The sequence below is a fragment of the Pelophylax lessonae genome (assembly GCF_965119305.1).
Source record: "Pelophylax lessonae genome assembly, chromosome: 9".
Taxonomy (NCBI): domain Eukaryota; kingdom Metazoa; phylum Chordata; class Amphibia; order Anura; family Ranidae; genus Pelophylax; species Pelophylax lessonae.
In genome coordinates, this window is record NC_138776.1 from 82341417 (window position 1) to 82365602 (window position 24186).

Genomic DNA, 24186 nt, shown 5'->3' on the forward strand with positions numbered 1-24186 from the left:
GAATGTGCTTCTCTTCCCATAAGTCAAGTGCTTCACCACGTGAAATACAAAAATACTGCGCTCACCAGGGACTACTATGCTTTTTATGGCCCAAAATATAAGCCCCAAAATATCCAGAGATTCTTCCACAACAATCGCTATTCACCTTAATTCATGTCTTCACCTCAGATAGCAGGTGGCATTTAGGCAAAACAACAAGGGGATCGTGCAATATTTTATTTTCTATTCTTATTTTTCACTGACACCTTGTTGATTATACATTTTTTTTGGGGTGATGTACACACACTCACTTTTTTAGATTTTATCTGTATATTAAGAACATATGGTTTTGATAACAGTGCCTTACTTTACTAGTCACTAAATTGTTTTATGTGTTATCACATTTAAAGTAACAGCAGTTATTTTGCAGGTTTATTACACATTTATAGCATTGGCACCTTCGATTGGTATAAAAATAACATAGTCCAGCAAGCATGGTCAGGGACAATATATTTTGTTCACAGCACACTGGGTATCTCTGCTTGCAACTAGGAAGGATTCCGGACAGGGCTCAGTACTGCAGCTTTTTGTGTCGCCATGTCTCCATACAGCTAGTGATGATGATAATGCAAGATTTGTCAGCTCCACCCCCAGCTCTTCTGAATTGTCCCATTAACCAAAAGTAGCCCCTAAGCGTTCAAGGCTAAAAGGTGCCATGCAGTGCTTTAGCTGTTTGGTCTATGGGAAAGGAGCCACACCAGAGCAGAAATTTTTGCAGCTCTGCACAGGCAGGCCCAGAGGTGGTTCACGCCACACCAGCTGGAGACAGCAATGGTGGTATGCCATAATTGCACAAACCTCCTGTCCGCCCTTAGACAAGGAAAGTTGACACCTGTGCCATGACTGGCACATGTCCTCAATTTGGTGGTGCAGCATTTTTTTAAATAGGTACCCAGGGTTAGAAGATCTGCACAAGCAGGCCAGAAGAAACTGTAGCCATTTCAGGCAGTCATACACAACCAGTGTTTGGTTGGCTGAAATTCAGCGGGAATTCCACCTGCCCACAAACCGCCTGATTTGTGACATGCCCACCAGGTGGGACTCGACTTTGGCAATGCAGAGAGCTGTCAATGAGAACCTATGTGTATGGCACAATGACAGGCTCAGACCAGCTCAGCTTTTTTTCCCCACGCCAATGGCTGCTGATAAAAGATGCATACACTCACTTTACTGTCAGCATTTGAGGAGGCCCTGAAGATGGTGAACCGTGACTATGAATGCATTAGTGACACAATCCCAGTTGTTTTCCTGCTGGAGCAGACTCTGCATGGCATTATGGACAGGGCACTCGAGGCAGAGCAGCAGGAGGAAGTGAAGGACTTCCTTTTCTCTCAAGGTCCGCTTTATTCAGACACAATTCTTCCTACACAACAGAACACACAAGAGGAGAGGGAGGAGAAGGAGGAGGATTCTGGTAGCTTTGGAGACATTGAAGAAGAGCTAGACATACATCCACCCTTAACAGATGGTTTTCGATCCCCAGAACCCTTGGGAGTAGTACGTGGCTGGGAGGAGGCAATTTCAGATACTGTACTCCTCAGTGATCCCGAGGAGTCTGCTTTTCATGCCTCCCCAAACTTGCGGTGCATGGGCTCCCTCATTCTTCAAAGCCTGTGAAAGGACCTGAGAATATGTGGCATCAAGGAGAAGGATCACTATTGGCTGGCATCCCTCCTTGACCACAATTAAAAGGGAAAAGTCTCGGAACTAATCCCATCCCCACAGAGGAAGCAGAATATAAAATCTCTTGAGGAAATTGGTTTAATGCCTTTCCCAAATCTGGTAGGTAACAGTCTAGTGGAAAACCTAGTTTTGAGACTTCTGTTGGTCAAAAGTGGAGAAGGGGCCGTCTCAGTGATGCATTTCAAAATTTTTTTAGTCCTCGCCACCCAGGGCTGTCAGCTTTCACATCCCATCTTCATCATATTGTGGGAGATTATCTAGGGTCGAAAACAGATATGGAGAACTTTCTAGTTTGAGGACCCACTGGGTTATGAGAACAGACCACTGGCCAGAACTTGCCCAGTATGCAATAGAGCTGCTGGGCTGCCCTGCATCCAGTGTGCTTTCTGGATGGGCATTCAGCACTGCGAGAGGTTTTGTGACAGAAAAGAGAGAAAAGAAAGGAAGATAGGGCTGCACACCACCAACAATCCAACATGAACCTATTGTGTCAACATAGACTGCCACCAGGACATGGGACACAGAAGACAGGAAACGTGTTTCACACTTAACTCAAGCTTCTTTAAGCACGAGTGTGAAATGTGTCACCTGTCTTCTGTGTCCCATGTCCTGGTGGCAGTCTATGTTGACACAATAAATTCATGTTGGATCGATGGTGGTGTGCAACCGTATCTTCCATTCTTTTCCCTCAGTCCTAGTACCCAGCCCATCCAATCCAATTACTTCCACCTGTAGCAGCGTCATCTTTTCTTGGATCTACAGATAAGAGAGAGCGTCTGTCCACAGACTCCGTGGACCGGCTGACATTTATCAAAATTAATCAGTCCCGGATTAGCAGCAGCTATCAAGCCCCTGATGCGAATGTTGCTAATTAAGTGCATTCTGGATCTTGAATCTCTGAAAGACTGTCTAGGCTTTTTCTGCACCTGTTTGGCAGGTGCATATCATTGCAATTTTTTGCTTCCTAAAAACATCACAGCACCCTTCCACATTATTACTTGTCCCAGGAGCTCTAAGCCCTGATCCAAGCAGTGGGCTGGCTCTTGGGAGAAGTTATCGAAATATCAAAATGCCCTGATGGATGGTAGTCGGGAGGAGTGGGTAGTCTAAGGCAGATTATGTGTATGGCGTATGTTAAATTGCAGGAGAGTTAGGGTTGGTGGATGTTAGTTCTGAGGAAAGTCATGTACTCAGAGAATACCTACAGCATGGCACTGGTATCAGGTGCAAAAATTTTAATCATTGAGGCTGCAAGTAGCGAAAACCTCATGCTGGTGCTAAAATGTATTAAACAAAAGTCAGTTTCAAAGTCAGAATGCTGAGATGCTGCTATCTCTTATTTTTCTCAGAAAAGTGTCCCTCCAAATTTGTTTAGAGCATTGGCAAGTATGTGTAAGGTGATGAGCAGGAGGGAGTTGGGTGAACAAAGTGGAGCTATAATGTATTAGCTCAAAGAGCAATTAGAAAGAGGGATAGTTGTACAGAATCAGTAGAAGTGCAGGTTCTGAAGAGGGTTGTCCTCCCTTCTAAGCTAAATTACAGCACAGGAGGGATTTCTGAATGATGTACATCACTACAAAAAAAAATTTTTAGATGGAATGGTGCCTAAACATTAATACGTGTTTCAGACATGCATTTCGCTGTTTGGTTAGGGTTGCCATTTTAACATGAAAATTCTGCAGGTCTTCGCTGTGCTCATAGTCAATTGCTTTGAATAACTTCTATTCTTTAATTTTAAAAAAAAATCAGTTTGTTCTTTTTCAAGACATAAAACGTTTAATACAGTAATTCATGTCCTACAGGTACACTGGGCCCCGCAATGCATCAAACATGGCTCTGGTTCATGTTGAATTACCTTCTGGCTTCAATACAAATGAAGAGTCTCTGACAAGAGTAAGATAGAACTACATCATATAGAAAACCATTCTCACATGTGTATGATTTATTTTCTATGAATGTTATATCTTTGGGTTTCAGCAGACACTCTTGTCTAATTGATCCAATGGCAAGGCTAGAGCCTTTCAGTTATCTAATATAATTTATTCCACAATAAGATTGACGTCAGGGGTTTCTGTCTCCTTTCGCACATCCTTTATTTAATTATGAACACATGCTTGGGCTTTAAAAGTAGTTGTAAACCCCAGTCATGAAATATAACCAGAGCACATGTATCTGTAGTGTTTACGTATCTCTCGCCAAAGCTCTAAGTGTTTTTTCTATCTGGTGCTTTGTTCCTCTGTTATCAGCATGAGTCACTTCTGAAAAGTTTTCCCGACACATGAGACAAAATTTGTGTTGGGGAGGGAGATAAGCACATGGCTTGTATATTCAGAATACAGCTCTGCATGTTCCTTCATTCCTCTGATTATGTGGGGACAGGGGTGTATATTGGGTGGCCACATTCAGCTAAAGGAGGCAGCTCGTCGTTCTGTTGTGTTCCTGTAATAGACAAACAGAACAACCTACCATTCTGACTAATTAGACATACTCTGTACGTATTCCATTCAGGAACCAGATGACTAGCAATAGGCAAAGTCCCTTTAATTACCAGGGTACTAACACTTTCCTATTCTAGCAACGAGTTAGGATGAAGAGGTGTGGAGTCCATCCAACTGATGCTCACAGTGTCCTTTCCTCAAGGCAACACATCTTCCCCTGGTGGCATGCTGTCATTGCTGGAGCCTTAGCAATAGCTGGCCTACTTGTGAGTGTCTGTAAGAACTCTTGAAGGGAGCCCTTTCTCCCTGGCACCCCCTTCTCTGAAAAGACAATGAGCCACTACCTTTTTCTCACAAGGCAGCAACTCGCAGAAATTTTCCTTCAACATTACACTGGCGCACTGGCCCAAAAAAATCTTCACAAAGTGTTCTTAATGTAGTGTCCTTTCTTAGTAGCTTGCTTTAGCAACGGTATTGGCCCACGGCCTAAAGGATCTTTGCAAAGTGTCTCTGTGAACTAGGGGTTTACCCCCTCCAGGTAGCAGCCCCTGGCTTTACCAGGAGAAGTCCTTTGTGGCAGAAGTTCTTTTCTCCCAGTGCAAGGGCACAGAAACAATAATTGTTCTCTATGTGCCCTGTTCACACCACAACACTGGTATCAGGTGCAGATTTAATTTGTGCAAGAATTTGCAGCTTGTATAAAACTCACTGGAATGCACATAAAAACAGATGAAAACTTGTGTCTCTGCAAGTGAAATCTGCGCATCAGTTTCCATTAGTTTTTCTGCACGTATGGTGTGAATGAAGCCTTAGGGTTACCTGAATTTAAAAAAAATGTACACCAATATGTACTTAGATAACACTTTTGGTAAAGAAATACTTAGATGTAGATTTACTAAACCTGGAGAGTACATAATCTGGTGCAGATGTGCATGGTAGCTAATCAGCTTCAAACTTCAGTTTGTTCAATTAAGCTTTGAGAAAAAAAACAAAAAAACTGGAAGCTGATTGGTTACTATGCAAAGCTGCACCAGATTTTGCACTCTCCAGGTTTAGTAAATCAACCTCATAGTTTTAATCCAGGAGAAAACAATTGCTTCAGATGCCCTTTTCCAGACATCTTGCTATTACAAAGTTTTTACTGAACTCATCTACTAATAATATTTTATATAATACATTTTTGTCTGAGTTTGAGTTTGAAGAGCAGATACTACCACTGTATAGCATACATGATTTAGTGTGCTTACTAACTTTTGTTTGTTCCCTTAATTTTTTCTTCAGATGACAAAGGGCTTGGTGAAGAGAACTGAAAAAGAAGAAGACATTGTTAATATTTATATTTCAGAGGTATGATGATAAGGAACTATGAACGAGGTTAAACAAAGGGCTCATGCACACGGAGCATAAAAAAATGCTACTAAAGTCGTTGAGCACAGTGGCGGCTGGTGCTCAAAATTTTTGGGGGGGCGCAAACAGAAAAATTTAATAGGCATTGCTTTGCAGCAAAAAATGCTGTAAAAAATTGCGTGACTTTGAGGTCACAAAAGTGTGAAAGGGGCCTTCAGTAATCAAGGTATCGTGTGCCCCCTTCAACGCAGAGTGACCAGCGTGCCCCCTTTCAATGCAGAGAGACCAGCGTGCCCCCATTCAATGCAGAATGACCAGCGTGCCCCCATTCAATGCAGAATGACCAGCGTGCCCCCTTTCAATGCAGAATGACCAGCGTGCCCCCTTTCAATGCAGAGTGACCAGCGTGCCCCCTTTCAATGCAGAGTGACCAGCGTGCCCCCTTTCAATGCAGAGTGACCAGTGTGCCCCCTTTCAATGCAGAGTGACCAGCGTGCCCCCTTTCAATGCAGAGTGACCAGTGTGCCCCCTTCAATGTAGAGAGATCAGTGTGCCCCCTTCAATGTAGAGAGATCATTGTGCCCCCTTCAATGCAGAGAAATCAGTGTGCCCCCTTCAATGCAGAGAGATCATTGTGCCCCCTTTCAATGCAGATAAATCAGCGTGCCCCCTTTCAATGCAGAGAGATCATCATGCCCCCTTTCAATGCAGAGTGATCAGCGTAGCGTTTCATGGTCCCCCCCCCCCCCAGACCAGTGCACTTACCTCCCACAGCGGCGGCTTCTCCTCAGTCCCCCGGCGTCTTCTCGAGTCCTCTAGCCTCCTCCCCCTCCTTCGCTATTTTCACACAATGGGTGGGCTCGGGGCGCACTGCTCTGCGCCCCTGGTCCACCCTTTTCTGAAGCCTATTAGAGCCTCCGGCTCTAATCAGGTGACTCAGAAAAAAAAACCCCATTGAACTCCATAAATCCGGCGCCCAGCATGCAGATTAGGGGGCCAGACGCATGGAAAGGGGGGGTGGCGCCCCTGCGCCCCCAACGCACCAGCCGCCACTGGTTGAGCATTTTTGTTGTTCCAGAGCTTAGTAAATGTGATAAAGCTTCACTTTGCAAAGATTACCTAATACTTAACTTTAGTAAATCAACCCATATGTGCATGCATATGCATTTACAGGTGAATTAGAAGAGGAGTGGTTACAGGCATAAAAAAATAAAATAAAAAAAACACCAAAGGTGTGTTCTTAAGAGAAGAGTTTCAGCAGAAAAAAACGTGTGAACATGCCTAAATGCTATGCGCATAAAATATATGTGTGTAAATACATTCTACAGGCCGGAATAAATAATATTGTGGCCAGTAGAATGCATTAACACTGAAACGCTTTACAAGACTGCTTTATACTGCTGATAAGAAAAGGTATTTAGGCAATTTATATTTACTAAAATAATTGCATTTCCATGTTCTGTGTACTGTGTGTAGCACCCTACAGATAGGTGCTAGGTAAAGTATAGTGGGCCTTGGCTGCCTAACAGCAGGGCCATGATTTCAGCTGGACTGTCATGTCTCCCAGGTGAGGTTACTGAGAGGGGAGTCTCCCCACTGGCTCTGTGAGAGGATTCTCATTGGACAGTGGAGGAAACCCAATCAGAGACACATTCAGGCCTGTATCTACCCCAGAAGGCAAATTCTGCCCCAGAGGATTCTGGGAGTGGGTATAAGTTCTGAAGGAACGCATGACGCAGAGTCCCAGGAGGGAGAGTTCGGCTGTCTCTCCTCCTGTCAGAGGAAGCGGGTGTTCTGGGTGGCGGCCTGGGAACCCAAAGAGTGTGGAGCCGAGCTGCAGAGGGGATCCAGTGTGCCAAGAACCAGCGGAGAGAGAGAGGGGTCCAGTTCCAGGAAAGCCTACAAAGGTCATGAGTACCGTGGACTGCCCCTGGGGGTCTGCCTAGAGTCAGAGGGGACCACTCCGGAGAAGGTTCTAGGGATCCAGGAGTCAGCTAACTGTTAAAGTGGGTGCCTGGTCAGAGGACCCTGAAGTATTAGAGGGGGTACCTGCAGTTTGGGCCCTGAAGAGTCAGTGTACAGTGTGAAGTGTACAAAGTTCAGAGTTGCAGCAGCACAAGTAGTGACAAGGAGCTACCTCGGCCAGTGAAGGGTTAGAGGGAGCTGTTCAGTGACTTTTGAGCTACACCAAGTATCAGGAGTCAAGAGTTCTACAGTCCTGGAGCTTCTAAGCTAACAATCCAAGTTAGTCGAAGTTTCAGCACTAATTCAGTCAAGCAGCAATTGAAGCATCAGGAAGCGCTGGTTGGCATTTAGCTGGCACCAAGACAGCGTTAGTGAGCATTTTTTGTACAAAGTCCCAGTTAAGCCTAGAAGAGCCAGAGGAGTATCCCACTCATTCCCTTCTCCCATCCCCTAAATACAATAAAACAAAACAAACCAAAGATGCCGGAATGGTCATTGTCTCAGTTCTCACACCTGGATTCACAACTTAAATGCGTTGGAAGTGTTACCGGTACTGATGGCAGACCCACCTCAGGCCCCAGGCCTGGAAATATTGCTACATGTGGGAGACTAGATATAGTAAATGCAGGCTCCTGAGTTTAGTAACACTTTAAAGCACAGGGCGTATCCCAAAAGGAAACATTTATTTCACTGTCTCCTACCAATTCTCAGATGTGGTGGATGCATTTGTTTTCTTTTTTCTTTATTACCAAGGTTTTCTTTCCTTTATGTTCACCTAATGATCTGGCTAGTAAGTCTGTTGTTTTTCAGCAGAACAAGCTGTCCTGCAGATGTAGCAGTTAGAGGGTAGAGAAAAACCATTTACCACTGACAGGGATGCTTACAATGATCAGCCTATGTAAAACCTTTATCCCAAAAAGGAAAAAAAAATAGTTGCTGTTCTTTAAGTGCTGGCTAGAGTTTGGCTTCAATTTGTTACTGCTTACTTCACACAGAGCGTATCAATCCATACCCCATGTGACGACCATGTTTACCCACACAGGGATACACAGGTGTCCCATCAATGTCACATTGCTGACAATTGGGACATGGCGGCTGCACAGACACAGCTGCTGTCCCCAATGTGACATCTGTGCAGGTGCACGGCCCTGAATGCACCCAGGGTTGACACCTGTGCATCCCCTTTTGGGTAAACAAAGCCACCCCAGGGCACAGATTAATTTACTGCTACAGGGTGGTCGCTGTATGCAGAATCACATATATATATTTAAGTGATCCTGTACTTCCGGGTAGGGAGTGCGAATGTGCGCTGCTGGAAGCTCGCTCCCATAGTGATTATACACAGCAGTAGCCAATCAGTGGGTACCGCGGACTCGATGTCAGCCGAAACCCGCAGATTGTTCGGTACAGAGGCAGAAGGACACTCTGCCTATGTAAACATGAAAATTACCATTCTGAAAAGAGGGTAGGCATTGATCCTGTGTCTCTACAAAACAGGGACTAGGATCCATGTCTTCCCCTAGTAAAAGCACCTCCCACACTACACTAAAACACTGGCTAGGTACACAGTTAACCCTATGATCACCCCTGATGTATAACCCCTTCCCAGCCAGTGCCATTAGTACAGTGAGAGTGCAGATTATTAGCACTGTATGTATTAATGTCACTGGTCCCCCCAAAAAAAGTGTCAGAAGTGTTAGTGTCCGATTGTCCGCCACAATATTGCAGTGCCACTATAAGTCGCTGATTACCACCATTACTAATAAAAATAAATAAAAATTCCATAAATATATCCCATAGTTTGTAGACAGTATAACATTTGCACCAACCAATCAATATACACTTATTGGGATTTTTTTTTACCAAAAATATGTAGCAGATTACATATTGGCCTAAATTAATGAAGAAATCAGATTTTTTACATTCATTTATTGGATATATTTTATAGCAGAAAGTAAAAAATATTTTTATTTTTTCAAAATTGTTTTTGTTTATAGCACAAAAAATAAAAATCGCAGAGGTGATCAAATACCACCAAAAGAAAGCTATATTTGTGGGAAAAAGGGGACATTTTATTTGGGTACAGCATCGCACGACTGCGCAATTGTCAATTAAAGTAACGCAGTGCCAAATCGCACAAAATGGCCTGGTCATGAAGGGGAATAAATCTTCCGGAGCTGAAGTGGTTAACAATGCTGCTGTCCAAAAGTTGTCTCTTTTGCTCCTTCATCCACAGTGAGGGCACTCTAAAGCCTCATACACACGCAATGAATTTCCGCTGACCGGTCGTCCGTCTTTTGTCCAGAGTCGTGTCTGTTGGTTGGAATGTGCTCTAGACTGCACACGAATTTTCCCGCACGACAAAATTCTACTTCAGAAGTGATGTCATGTGTTGGATTGTTTTTTTTGTGTTCTTTCATCTCTGAGCATGCCTAGTCTTGCTCATAAGATTTTTCCCCATCGAAATCTGTACTAATGAGACGAAAATCGGACGTGTTTTGACAGTCGACAAGAATTTTATAGCCTGCACACCAGGATTTTTTCGGCCGAAAAGTCGGAGTCGGTTGTCGGAAGCATCATACTAACAAGCCGAAAATCGGCAGATCGGTCGTCGGACGAAAATTCCCGGCCGAATTTCCACTCGTGTGTACGGGCCTTAATACTAAAAGTGTGCTGCTGGCCAGATCATCAGTGGAAAGCAGAAGAAAAAAAAAAGCCTAAAAAAAGAAAAAGAAATGCAGCCACCATATCTAAGGATAAGTAAACTGCAATTTATTACATTTTTGGTTTTGGGTTTATTACTACTTTAGGCTTTAAATAAACCAAAAACAACAGTTAAACTTCCTAATTAGATTCCTCTTGCCTCCTCATTTTCCACTTTCTGGTTTGTCAACATTTTTCTTCTTTAACATGGCTTTCATATGATATCTACTAGTACTGTTCTCTTTATGAGTTCACCCAGACTTGTTGGCCTGTTGTACTCTGATCCCTCATTCTTCTAGGCACACCTTGTCAACCAGTCTTCCTTCACCAGAGTTCCCTCACCTCGGTTTTCTCCTTACTTTTTCCAATCTTGTCTTTGCTTCTAGAGCCATTGTTGCCTTCGTACAATTTTTATTCTTTAGCTCTTTGCTCAGATCGCCTTTCTTTCTCTTCAGATTTTTACTCCTTTTATCTCCCCTTTTCATGTTCGTTTCTGTTTTTTAAAAAGAATGATCCTTATTTTCATTTACAACCACTGTTTCCCATTATTTTCCACAGTTGGGTAGAACATACGAGACATTTTGCTTTTCAGCCAAAGAAGAATTTTCTGTACAAAATCAAAAACCTAAAATGATTAAGGTCATTGACTACTACGAAACAGGTACGCTAAAGTTACTAAAACATTACACTTGATAAGGTCCAGAACAGAAGTGTTCCATGACTGCTCCACTGTTCACTTCTCCTTAAGATTATCCTAAATAATTGCACCGACAACAAAATCCCTTCCACTGGGTTGATACTTTATGCATTAGGAACAGGGGTTTAGTCTGCACACATTTGCAAATACTTGCGTAAGCTGCAGGCCCCGTCAAGGCACCCTGTTTTTTGTAGTCCCTAACTTCTAAGAGACTCCACAGTGGAAACACATGCATTTTAATTTATAGGTTTTAGGCTTTATATGTTTTAACCACTTACCCCAAACCGATGTAGCCCTACGTCGGCTGCAATAAGTGGCTGTACCGGGATGATGCCTGCAGCTAGAGGCATCATCCCAGTACCATTTTTTAGAGCCGGCGGTTAGCTTTCAGGCGGTAATGACCAATGCGGCCACTCGATTGTTACCCCAGCGAGTGGAAGGGGACGCCCCCCCCCCTCCCGCCGCGTTCCGCGGCTCTGCCTGGGTCTCCTGTCCCACCAGGAGACCCGAGCAACCAGCCGGCGCGTCCTTCGGCTGGATGGAGTCCCGATCAAAGCCGGATGTGGCTTTGATCGGGTCTTCGATGACGTAACCCGGAGGCGGCGTCCATGACGTCACGTCCTGGTTACTCGGCTGCAAAAGGCACCAAATTTAAAAAGTTACTGTATTCAAAAATGCTTTTTTCAGCATTTTGAATACATGGAAGTGCAGTGGAGGAGTCTAGGGTCTTTTAGACCCTCGATCCCTCCATAAAGAGTACCTGTCACTGCCTATTGCTGTCACAAAGGAATGTTTACATTGCTTGTGACAGCAATAAAAGTGATCAGATTTTTTGTAAAAAAAAATTTGTGCTAAAATTTTTAAAAAAGAATTTAAACACCCCTCCCCGTGAGCTCGCGCACAAAAGAAAAACGTATACGGAAGTCACGCCCGCAAATGAATTCGCTGTTCAAACCACACATGTGAGCTATCGCCGCGATCGCCAGAGCGAGAGCAATAATTTAAAAAAAAGAGCTACTCTGGAACTCTAAACTGGTAACCGTTAAAAATGTTTAAAGCGTCGCCTATGGAGATTTTTATTGACCGTAGTTTGTCGACCATTCCGTGGGTGTGCGCAATTTTAAACCATAACATGTTGGGTATCTATTTACTCTGTGTGACATCATATTCCACAATATACAAAAAATGGGCTAACTTTACTATTTAGTTTTTTTTAATGCAGTGAAATTTAATTTTTCAAAAAAAATGGCATTTGAAAGACTGCTGCGCAAATACCGCTTGACAAAAAATATTGCAATGACCCAAAATGTTACTTTATTTTTTGTCACATAATTTTGTCAAATGTTTCTCTTCACAGACTGAGCCCAATATTCAATATTTTGTGTCTCACACACTCCCCCTCCCAGACACTGTAGCTCACATTGTGAGGGTTTCAGAAAAAGAAATCAACACAGAAAGCAATCCAGCAAGCAGTGGGCAGGACTAGGTTGGCTGGGAGCTCTATGACAAGTGACAGAATTTTGAATTAGCAAAGACAATGCTGGCAGCCAAGTTTCCTGCAAAGTTTTTTCATCCCAATGTAGGACAAACAGTCACAGCTGATATGACACGAGAGTGGTAACTCTGCTCTGAAATCAGGAGCAGTGCAGTATTTTTGCCACACCATCACAGGAAGCTGCTTTTGGTGGATTTTACTGGCAGGATCAACACAAATGTGTGGGAATTTCCAGGAATTATTTATTTGGGACCAAACAGGCTTTTGTCTTAGAATATGTGCCAGAGAAACATCTTATGTTTAACTACCTATGTTCATCGGCTTTAGTCTTGTGTAAATAAACAATGTAGGCTATGTGGGACTTTAGGTGAGACACCAGCAGGTAATGCCCAGCGTCTCCATCCCTGTATCAGAAAAAACGAAGTTTGAAAAGGATTTAAAGTGGTGCATGGAAGCCAGCCAGCCCCCAGTCTGATGTACTCATCCTCCACTGTCTGCCACCAACCAAGTAGACCTGTCTCATGATATAAATAAAGAATAGGGGTTTAGTTGACACGCATTTGCAAACGCATGTGTAAGCTGCAGGGCCACTACACGGCACCCTGTGTTACCTGCAGTCCTAACACTTTCTAATTTGAGTGTCTCCACAATGGGAGCACATGGCTGCTAATGGATGGATAGGAGGCAGGTGGGAGGGAGCAGCCCAAACCTCCCCCAACCCACCCCCATCCATGACTGGTCTAGTATCTCAAAACTCTAATAATGTATTATGTAATAATGTTATTGCGATGGTACAAACTGAAAACGACCAGCTGAGAAACATATACCTCCATCCCTTTGGCGGATGCAGTGTAAAACACAGATTGGGACTTTATATGAGGCAATTGGCCTGTAAAGCACAGTGCCTCCACCCCTAATTTCATAAAATATTTAGGACTTTACATGAGACAAGCAGGTCATGCTATTGGTCTCCATCCCTGTATATAGAAAAAACTGGGGTCAAATGAGACTGCATCCACCATTAGTCTTTTGTAAATGGCATCCATTTGAGAAGCTCCTGAGGCTTTTTGGAATACATTCACATGTGCATCTGACCTTCTTCTGAGCTGCAGTTGACCTGCTTCAAGAAGTTTTTCTATTCCTATAGACATGTATGGGAATTCAAAACCCCATTTAAAGCACATAAAAGCCCATTTATTAAGGGAACCTGTCAGGACAACTATCAGTCATAGCTTCCTGATGATGCTTCCATAGCAAACTGCATTGAGGTTGGGTCTTTGCGGATCGTTCGTGGATAGCAAGTGATGTCACACCCGGGCAAGGTGGAACACACACCAGGGCCAGGGAAGGTAAAAGGCAGATCTGTACAGAGTAATCGGTGGAATTTGGGCACTATTAATGTATGTTGCTGAGCCTATCAAACTGGTACCGGTCTGGGCAGTTTGGCATGTAAACACAATTGATTGGAAATGGTATTTTAATAGTTTTAAAATAAATGGTATTGCACGATTATCTTGTCATCTTTTCTTTTGGTGACTAATGCAAACGATCTGAGGGAGAACATTTTGGCTGAGGTCTGATTCACACCTATGCCGGTTGCAGGCTGCAGTTTGCATACTCCAGGTGCATTTTGCGTTTTTCAATACATGTTTTTGATCCATTGAAGTATATGGAACCAAAAAAAACAGAAAAAAGTCCCTGGCCCTTTCCATAAAATGCACAGATGTGAATGTGACCCATAGGAAGCCATGTTAAATGGACTGTGATGTGTTTCTGCAAAACAGAAAATGCACAAAAAAATGCATAGGTGTGAATCAGCCCTTAAGGAGGAAACGATTGCTACAGGAGGAAAGATTATGATATTTGGCCATTGGTTTAACAACAAGGCTTTATTGGTCCTATTGGCCATAGGGCTCTGGTGAGTGTATTCACACTGTCACTAGAGGTGGAGCACTGGCTGTATATTACTCAACAACACTTGTATAGGAGCATGGTGGATGGGATTTTGTTGAAGAAAAATAAACTTTATTTAAGAACTTTCACATTATTTGATGTTTATATTTTTCGGAATATTTCTTGGTTTTTTTTTGTTTGGAGTCCTATCTTTAGTGCACTGAGTGTTTGACCTTTTATCTTCAGTATTTGTAACGATTTTCTTTGCATCAGATTATCACTGATTAGTAGATATTGGGAGGTGGGTGGTTGGATACAGGATTGCACATCGCAGGTCATGGTTCATCCTTTTGGAGAGTGTAATGCCTTACTTTATTTTTTGTTATTTATTTTTTGTAATTTATAGCAGTGTGAGAATTTGTTTGCATGTACAGAGGACTGTGCCCCATATATAATGTGGCTTCCAGAAGATGGATATTAGCAATGTCTATTGTTGTATGACTGCCTTGGCTGTGACAGATGACAGCTGCTTCTACATGTTCCTTTTAATTTAAGGGAAAGTATTCCAGAAATTCATAAATCTTTCTTTTTTCTTTATTGACAGGAGAGGAAGCTGTTACAATGTATGATGTGCCTAACTACTGAACAGAGTGCTTATTAAAGATGGTAAAGAATTACTCTTGCTGTCTTAAATATTCTCATTTTGACAGGTCTATTCACATTTTTAGATTTTATTGGCGGTGTGCTTGGCCAATTTGCCGTAGTTCTGCTCCGATATGAGCTACTCCCCTACACCTGCAGTAGGCAATGCCAGGACAAGGTTCTTTAGCACCCAAGGTCAAATTGTGCCCCTTTCCCCATGGTCTGTGAACTAGTTCATCATTATATATTGCAGTCCCTACCTTTTTGCTCCCCCCTCCTCCTGCTGAAGGACCCAAGGTACCTGCATATTCTTTCTACCCTGCGACCTGGTCCTGGCAGTAGGTGTATGGGGTCCTGTACATATAGGTCTGCTGCATGTGGAGAATTTGGATAACTTCAGATTTGAGGAAGACTGATTAGATATCTTCTTGTGTTCAAGAACATGTACGTAGATTCCAAATAAAGACACAACATGGGGGCAGTGTATTATTATTTTCTAAGCTACGATGTCATTACTGCCTTCAGCACAGCAAAGATTCTATGTGATTCTGCAATTATATACACAAGGATAACCATAAAATACCAATTCATTGTATTCTCACGTATTGTCTTTCTCTCTCTCTCTGCATAATATCCAGCAATGTCCATATACTAGAGAAGAGATTTCTACGTCTGCCATCAAGTGAAGCCAGGACAGTATTTGATCACTGAGAAAACTTCAGAAAAAGAGAATAAGAAAGAAAGCAGGTGTTTTTATGGACACTATTGAAGTAAACACCTAAAAAATGATATGGCATATATTGTATATACTTGTCTCAAACTAAACTCAGTTAAAGTTTTTTTAAAGCCAAAACCTTTTTTTATTATTATTATTTTGAATAAAAGTATTAGTTGTGGAGTGTTCAATTGAATCTACCCTTAGAAGGTACCGTCCCCAATAGACAAATGTACAAAACCATAGAACTAAATAGGAATTTGAGCACACATTCTAGGATATATTAGAAAACCCACTTATAAATATACAAAAAAAAAAAAACTGTAATATTTTTTGTATCATAAAGCTTTAAAAAATATATGTTCAAAACACAGACGGCAGCCATATACATCACTGTCTTGGCCTTGGGATCCAATGTATTGGCCAACGGGTTTAGCAGACTACCCTGCTTCATCAGGGCCTTGGGTCCTCTAAAGAATACTGCAATCAGGGCTTTTTTTCAGCTGGAACTTGGTGGAGCTCAGTTCCACTACCTTTGGCTCAGGCCCTCTGCTCCCTACTCACCACTATCACTTGTAAACACAGAAGTCCAGCTTCTGTGTTTACAAATGACAGCTTGTCTCCCAATAGCTGAGTGCAGGGTGGGGATAGGCGAGATGCAGGTTCCTGTGGTTCAGTGCAGATGCTGACACCCCCACTGGATGATCTCCCTAAAAGTGAAAGAGGCAGAGCCAACTAAAGTGTGTGAGGAGGTACGATTGCTTCAGCTTAATACAGCAACACATGTATGACATGGAAAAGATGGTGGAGCTTTTAAGGAGGTGAGGAGAAGATGGGGGCAGTGAAGGGGGGGTTGCATGCAGAGGTCAGAGCTGAAGGGGGTGAAAGTGAGATGTGGATGGGGAATGCAGAGGTAAGCAGCTGTGGAAGAAGGCTGAACTCTGCACTCTGTGTGTAGCGCTTCTAAACTCTGCACCCTGTATGTACCGCATCACCGAACTCTGCACCCTGTATGTACCGCATCACCGAACTCTGCACCCTGTATGTACCGCATCACCGAACTCTGCACCCTGTATGCACCGCACCGCCCAACTCTGCACCCTGTATGCACCGCACCGCCCAACTCTGCACTCTGTGTGTAACCTCCCCCAAACTCTGCACACTGTACATAATGCACTTTTGATATTAAATGTCCCTTAAAATCCCTCCCTCTGTTGGGGAAATTTGGCCACACCCACTATTTGATGCAATTTGGAGGGTGCGTGTGGGGAGAGGGGTGGGTTTGGGGGGGGTCGTAATTAAGTTCCTGTACTTATTTTCTTAGAACAAAAGCCCTGACTGCAATCATACTTAGACATGCAATAAGACATTTATCCATCACTGGCATAATGTCATTAAACATTTTATTGCTACTATGTATGACATTTAGGCATTGCTAGCATAGTGTCATTCAACATTTATTATTCACTTTTTAAACATAGCATTTAAAATGATCCTATCCACCATGGGTACGAAATGGCCAATACATTGGATCCCAAGGCCAAGACACAGACATATATGGCCGCGGTCTGTGTGAATATGTTTTTAACACATGTTTTTTTAAACCTATGTGATACTTTATTAAATAAAACTGTAATATTTTTTATGTATTTTATGATGTTTTATATACCCTAGAATGTACACTCAAAGTCCCATTCAGTTCCATGGTTTTGTACATTTGAATAAAAATAGTGGAGGGCTAAAACCGGTCAGATTTTTCTTGCAATTTGTGTCTCATTTCCCTTCACTTCCTGTCTTGTAGACTCAACAGGAAATTAAAGGATATCTTTCCAATGTAAGGAAAATCCCCTCTTAGACTGCTGTCACATGAAGAAGTGTTCCTATTGGAAGAATTACCTTTTTATTCCTGTTTTGGTGGAAAACTTTGGAATTAACCTTTAGTCCTGGTGACACTGGTGATCAGGACAATTAGAGAAAGTAAATCTGCCAAACGGGGACACAGACAACAAAAGGAACCTGACAGGTGTTCTAACAGTCTATCCAGATCTAAAAATAAAAAAGCTTTGCCTTTTACCATAAAATATATAATCACTGCAATTTATTAAACTGCCATTACATCTACACAGGATGTCACCATACCAGTTACAAGATGGATGTCAGTGTTTCCTATTTATATTGAAGTATTGTATATACCTCTTTTTGAAAGTTGGCGTTGTCCAAATGCCACCCAACATGAACCACCTAAACTCAAACTCCTCTTTGCTTGGCTACATTTACCAGTATCATTTATTTGTGTGTAAAGGTTTTCATTATAATCCATTATGTTTTTAATAACTTTAAATACTGTATGGTATCCATGATATATCAGATCTGTAAGATAAGATAAATATATATAAGATCTGTAAAACACTGATTTGTTGTGATAAACTTATTCGGAAGAGCTGTCTTAGGAGCGTTATGTCAGCATCATTCTACCCTAGGTACTTCTGAATGATAATGCCATTTGGTAATGCTCCCCTATTCTGTCGTGTGATTATTTTAGCAAAAACTACTGCTATTCGAGAGCAGAATGTGGTTTGCTTTAAGGCCTCATTTACACAGATGACCAGGGGGTGTTAAAAATTAGTAGTTGGGCCATGCATTTACTACCCAGCCTTGAGTTAACTTGGGCACTGGCCATGTCCGTACACGCTGCCATGGTCAATCTGCAACAAAAATATACCACAAGTCGTGTTCAGCAAATACAACCGCTTCAAGTGGCCACAACCACTCTGCAATTATGTGTAATGCATGAGGTTGTGGCATGGTGCAGTGGACTTTCTAGGGTTAAAACAGGCATCCAGGAGGCGACATATCACCTCCAAGTTACCTGTCAAATGCCTCTGAAAAGTGATTCACTGCAGAATGCTTTTTACGGTTTTTCGAGGGGCAGTAATTAGAGTCACAATTGTAAAATAGCCCTAAAAGCTACTTGTCAGTAGAAATGAGCTTGGGTATTATCCACTGATACAGGTCTGAGGCGGCTGCGGAGCAGATTGCAAAAGGGTCCTGTGCACATTTGGGTCCGGTTCCGGTGCAAATTCAAGCAAAAATTCGGACCTGATTCGCATCTGAATCAGTGAATAGGAACGCACCAGACCCCAGGCACGAACCTGCGGCCAGACATGTGAACCCGGACCTTAGAGTTGAGTTTGGAGGGCGTCCAAGCTCATTTCTACTTGTCAGTTGTACCGACAATCCAACAAAAGAAAAGAGAGATGGTTTCATGTTTCCTGTACTATAGTAAGTCTTACGACTCCTCTCAACATCTTTGCTTCCCCTTCCCCCACAGCTCTATTGCTGAATATAGCCATTTAATGTCCAGAAGCATTTAAGAAAAGGCAAATACATTTTTAAAAAGTTATCAAAATGTGACATGTTTTCATCTTTGTGTTTCTGCATTAACCCAAATCTGCAGCCTGTCTTCACTTTATATCGTCTAGCCATCTCTGGGCACTTGTGTGTAAATCTAGAATTAGATTTAGAAGTAGAACGGAGAAGGAAATGGTTGAACAGTCTGAACACAACCTGTAGGTAAATAGGATGCAAATAACGCCTGCTTGTCTGCAGTTTGTAGCACAGGTTCAAGTTCAATCTTACAGAAAAAACATACACAATGCCTGGTAAAAGAAGGGTGAAAATGTCAATGAAATGGCACATTTTCCACGTGTTCCCAGAGTACCATGAATACAAAATACTCCAATGGTACTCTCCATTTTCCTGATGGTAATTCTGTAGTGTACATTGATTACAAATGTTTATGGACACTCAAACTTTGCAATGTCTGTGGGGTAGAACCAGAACTGTGTAATTTAAAGTTATGCCTAGTTGTCTTACTTCTCCCGCTCAAGAAACACGGGTGCCGGACGCTAACACTTTAGCAAGTGCAGTTACACAAACTTCTTTCTGCTAGCAATCCACTGGAGTGTGTGAAAGACTAGCCCCCCGTTCACACCGATGCAACTTTTCATGCGATTTAACAGTTCCACATGACATGACAAGTCACACCCTATTGTCAGCAATGGAACAGTTCAAATTGGTGCAACTCCGACTTTGTAGTGCCACACCAATTTGAGAAAAAGGTTCCTGCACTATTTTTTTCAATTTCAGGTGCGACTTGCATTGACATCTGTGCAGTGGCACAGATAGCAGCCAAAGAGCACCTGAAATCTCACTGACCTGCTACTTTGAAATCGTGCTGCTTCAAGTGAAGTAGCATAATTTAAAAGTAGCATCAATGTGAACCAGGGCTAAATTGGAGAAAAGAGAAGAGGCAGCGTACTAAAGTTCTGTAGCCAAACCCCTCCGAGTTGTATAGTTAATAGCAACAACACCTCAGTGCAATCAAGAGGATAAATAACAAGCAGTATGATGCATATATGGAAGTCCTGCTGGTTCCACCAAGCCTTTGCAGCACAATGTGTATTACAGTTCCTGGTGTGATAAAGCTGGGATTGGTAAATAGGCATACCCATCCATGTGGCAGCGGGATGGACAAGGGGGCCATGGATGTGCCAGTGAGAAAAGGGAAGCACCTATCCTCTTCATTGTTGTTACTATCACTGCTTTTACTAAATAAAAAGGTTTTAATCTTTTCTTTGGACTGGAGTCTGATCATCCCGTATGCACAATTAACCTTACAACTCCGAAGGGTTTGTCTACAAAACTTTAGTGCACCGCCTCTTTTCTTTATTTCTTCCACTGCCTTCTCTGTTAAGAGAACTCACCTTGAAGGGCAGTTGGACAAAGCAGGGAGTTCAGATGCAGCATTTTTGTCAGTAAAAAGCTGAATATGTTTACCAAAAAACAAAAGTGCAATTGAAGGGTAAGTGCACTTTCAATCTAAATGCACTTATCCTTTTTTCTGCATCCTCTCTGACTTTTAGTATTCCACCTTCCCCGGTTACATACCTCCATTCAGTGGCCTCCCAAAATTCTTCGATCCTTTGCTGAAAATGTGCTCTGAGCTGGATGTCCCTACACGGTAAGTCCCTGTAAGCTTCTATAGAAAACAGACAGGTGACACTTAGAAGTTGGCCCCAGAGAAGTCAATAGAGATCTACTGGTGTGGCCAGTGCAGAGAAGGCTTTTAGAGAAGCATGTAAACACTACAGGAGGGAAGAGGGCAAACAAGGATAAGTGTACTTTGTCCTAAAGTGCATGTATCCTTTGACTTTTAAAGGCACACTATCAATAAATTGAAACTCATACCTGTAAAAAAAAAAAAAAACTGTGTAAATACTCATCTTTCCTACCATACATGCAGCCAAACTCCGCTCTCATCAGTAGCCATCTTCCCCTGGGGTCCCACAATGAGACTGACAATTCTGGAAGTGCCAATGTTTGATATTTCCCAAAGTTATTCCTGGTTTCTTCATCTGACCTCACATCACTACTGTATCCTGTAATGAGTGAAAGACATAAGGTAAGGAAGAACCATTGAGAGCTGCAGTGGACCCCAAGGTAGACACTCCTGGAAGTGCTTGTTTCACTGTGGTCTTCAGAAGAAGACTGAGACAGTTTAGAGCTAGGTTCCTAAACATGGGCAGAGGAAGAGAGGAGAATTTTTTTTAAAGAACTTTTTTTGCCAGACAATAAAAAGGGCATTACAGACAATATAATGACATATCTATAGTTGCCATACAGAAATAGTATACATCAATGCAGTTGGTCAAGCACAATAAAATAAAATAGCAGCACTCAGAAATATAAATTCCAAGTAATCCCCCAGTGAAATATATGAACACAGTGAAGGAAAGAACAATGTGTCCACCACCAGGAGAGCTAAAGCATGCAGCCTCTTACCAGATGACACAGGATAAACAGCAGTCAGATATAACACATGTCAATCGCTTAGTCATTTGGATTCGATCAGAAAGGGCATATATCAATCACTTGAGCATTTCTAAACATAATGCATATAGATAGTCATAGTGATTCCCGTTATAGGTGAAAACAAGACATAATGGACTGATAAAACAAACCACTGATCTGTATATAAGCCATTGTCCAGCAGAATATTTTATTTTTTATTTTTTGGTCAAATATAAAAACAAAAAGTTAACCACTTTACCACCAGCTCATGATCCAAAGCACACAACGTCATCTGTAAAACATGTTGGAGGCAGTGTAATGGCATGGGCTTGCATGGCTTCCAGTGGCACTGGGTCATTGGTGTTTATTGATGATGTAACAAAAAACAGAAGCAGCTGGATGAATTCTGCAGTGTTTAGAGATATTCTGTCAGCCCACATTCAGCCAAATGCAGCAAAGTTGATTGGACGGCGCTTCACAGTACAGATGAACAATAATCCAAAACACACTGCAAAAGCAAGCCAGGAGTTTTTGAAGGAAAGGAAGTGGAATTTTATGCAATGGGTCAATCACCTAATCTCAACCCAATCGAGCATGCTTTTCCCTTGCTGAAGGCATAACTAAAGGCAGGAAGACCCACAAACAAGGAACAACTGAGGACAGCTGCAGTTAGAGCCTGGCAAAGCATCAGAAAGGAGGAAACCCAGTCTTTGGTAATGTCCATGGGTTCCAGACTTCAGATGTAGTTTCCAGTAAAAGATTCTCAATAAAATATTAAAAATGAACATTTTATTTATGATTATATTCATTTGTCCAATTACATTTGCGCCCCTGAAAATGGGGAGACTGTGTATAAAAATGGTTGCAGTTCCTAAAATTTGTACTTGATATTTATGTTCAACCCTTTGAATTAAAGCTGATTGTCTGCACTTCAAATTAATTTGGATTGTTTCATTTTAGTGTTATTCTGGTGGCATACAGAGCCAAAAGTATAAAACTTGTTCCTGTGTCCAAATATATATGGACCTAACTGTAAAACTGCTAGCCCATTCTATGGTTTGAGTGCCTTGGGTCTGTTTTTGCATTTTTATCTTGACATCCAAACCTGGGACTGCCCTCGAGAATTATGAAGGCTGGTGGGTATGTTGTCGTGGTAAGAGGAATGACACTTTGCTAACTTGAGTACAGAAATGACCCCCCCCACACACAATAATTGGCAGATTCCTCGGTCTTTACTGCAGCCTCTTTTACTGAGGATGATCCAAGCTGTTTTCAAGTCATTAGGCTCAAAGTGACATAGAGGAGATTGCTGTATTAGCGGAGGGATCAGCTGATTATCAAAAGAAAATAGGTCAGCCCTGGTAAACATACTCCCTATCTTTAGTATACACACAACTGTGATGAAGATTTTGATACATCTGATCACCTGTAACAGCTAAACAATCCAATTATACAAACCTAAAAATCTTATTTGTTTCCAATCTGTTGACATGCGTTGTTTACTAATACGTAGTCTATTTGGTTTTCTCACCCATTTTATCATTGAAGAACCCTTAAAATAGTTTTCAGATCTCTGGGATTTCTGTTAGATCTGTTAGAAATTATTGTAGCTACATCTCTCAGTACATTAGTGTAGTCAATAAGTTGATGATATAGTGGTAAGAAAAAGATAGAGACATGCTGTTAGAGATTTGGAGTTTAATATTATTTTAAGTGATAAAAGTCTCTGAAATGCATATGATAGTTATAATGTAATATGTTAGTTTTTGAAGGTTGCTTCAATATGTCTTTGTCAAGGACAGAGAAACAATTTTGCTATGTATGTATTTATATGCCGAGTTTCTATATTAGTATGTTGGGTGGAGTTATGTGTATTAACTATAGATTCAAACTACATATGCAAGAGTGGGTGTTACTTTTATATTTAGAAATACTACCTTCTTGGGACACACTTTTTGCTGTCATCGTCTTTACATATAGTATAAAAGACAACTATATCTACAGATCAAGCAGAGATGAGAAAAGAACATCCTACACTCTGAAGACTCGTAACACCTCTATCTCTCCTTTTGCACGTGAAATCTTTCTGTTTTCTTCTGTTTTGTATGTTTTGCTTTACTTTAAGAAAAAGAAAAAACTTTCCTGAAGTATTGTGACAGCTGAAAAGTCTATTTCGAACACATACCAAGTGCCAGGACAAGGTCATCCAGCATCCAGTGCAAAGATGCCAAAGGGCATGCCCTCCACTGTGGTGTGCACACCAAATCCTCCTAATCACACCCGATGTGTGCACATTTTATTATTGGTGGTCAGTGGTGTTGTAGGGACCCGTTACATTGGTGGTCAGCGCTGTAGGGTACCTTTACATTGATGGTCAGTGGTGTAGTGCCCCCTACATTGATGTTCATTAGTGCAGCAGCCCTTTATATTGGTGGTCAGCATTTTTCCCCCTTACATTGGTAGTTGGCATAGTGCCCCCTTACATTGGTGGTCAGTGTAGTGCCCCCTAACAATGGCAATCAGTGGTGTGGGGCATCATTACATTGATGGGCAGTGATGTAGGGCCACCCTACATTGGTGGGCTGTGGTTTAATGCCCCAAGTCATTGGTGGTCAGGGCTGTAGGGCACCTTTACATTGATGGTAAAACCTCCTGCACTCAGTGGAGCCTGCTCACCTGCGTGGCTCCACAGAGTGCAGGATGTGGACAAAGAAGG

The 24186-nt window shown here is 42.1% G+C and overlaps 1 protein-coding gene across 1 annotated transcript in view; it reads left to right on the forward strand.

Annotated features, from left to right (window-relative positions):
* Positions 1-15817, forward strand: part of LOC309563585 (alpha-2-macroglobulin-like protein 1) — a 124258-nt gene extending 108441 nt beyond the window's left edge. The window contains exons 32-36 of the mRNA XM_082268052.1: positions 3525-3615; positions 5442-5507; positions 10734-10836; positions 14865-14926; positions 15541-15817. Of these exons, the coding sequence (XP_082124178.1) occupies positions 3525-3615; positions 5442-5507; positions 10734-10836; positions 14865-14905 (301 nt within the window). The 3' untranslated portion in view covers positions 14906-14926; positions 15541-15817. The remainder of the gene's footprint in view (positions 1-3524; positions 3616-5441; positions 5508-10733; positions 10837-14864; positions 14927-15540) is intronic.
* Positions 15818-24186: the final 8369 nt, after the last annotated feature.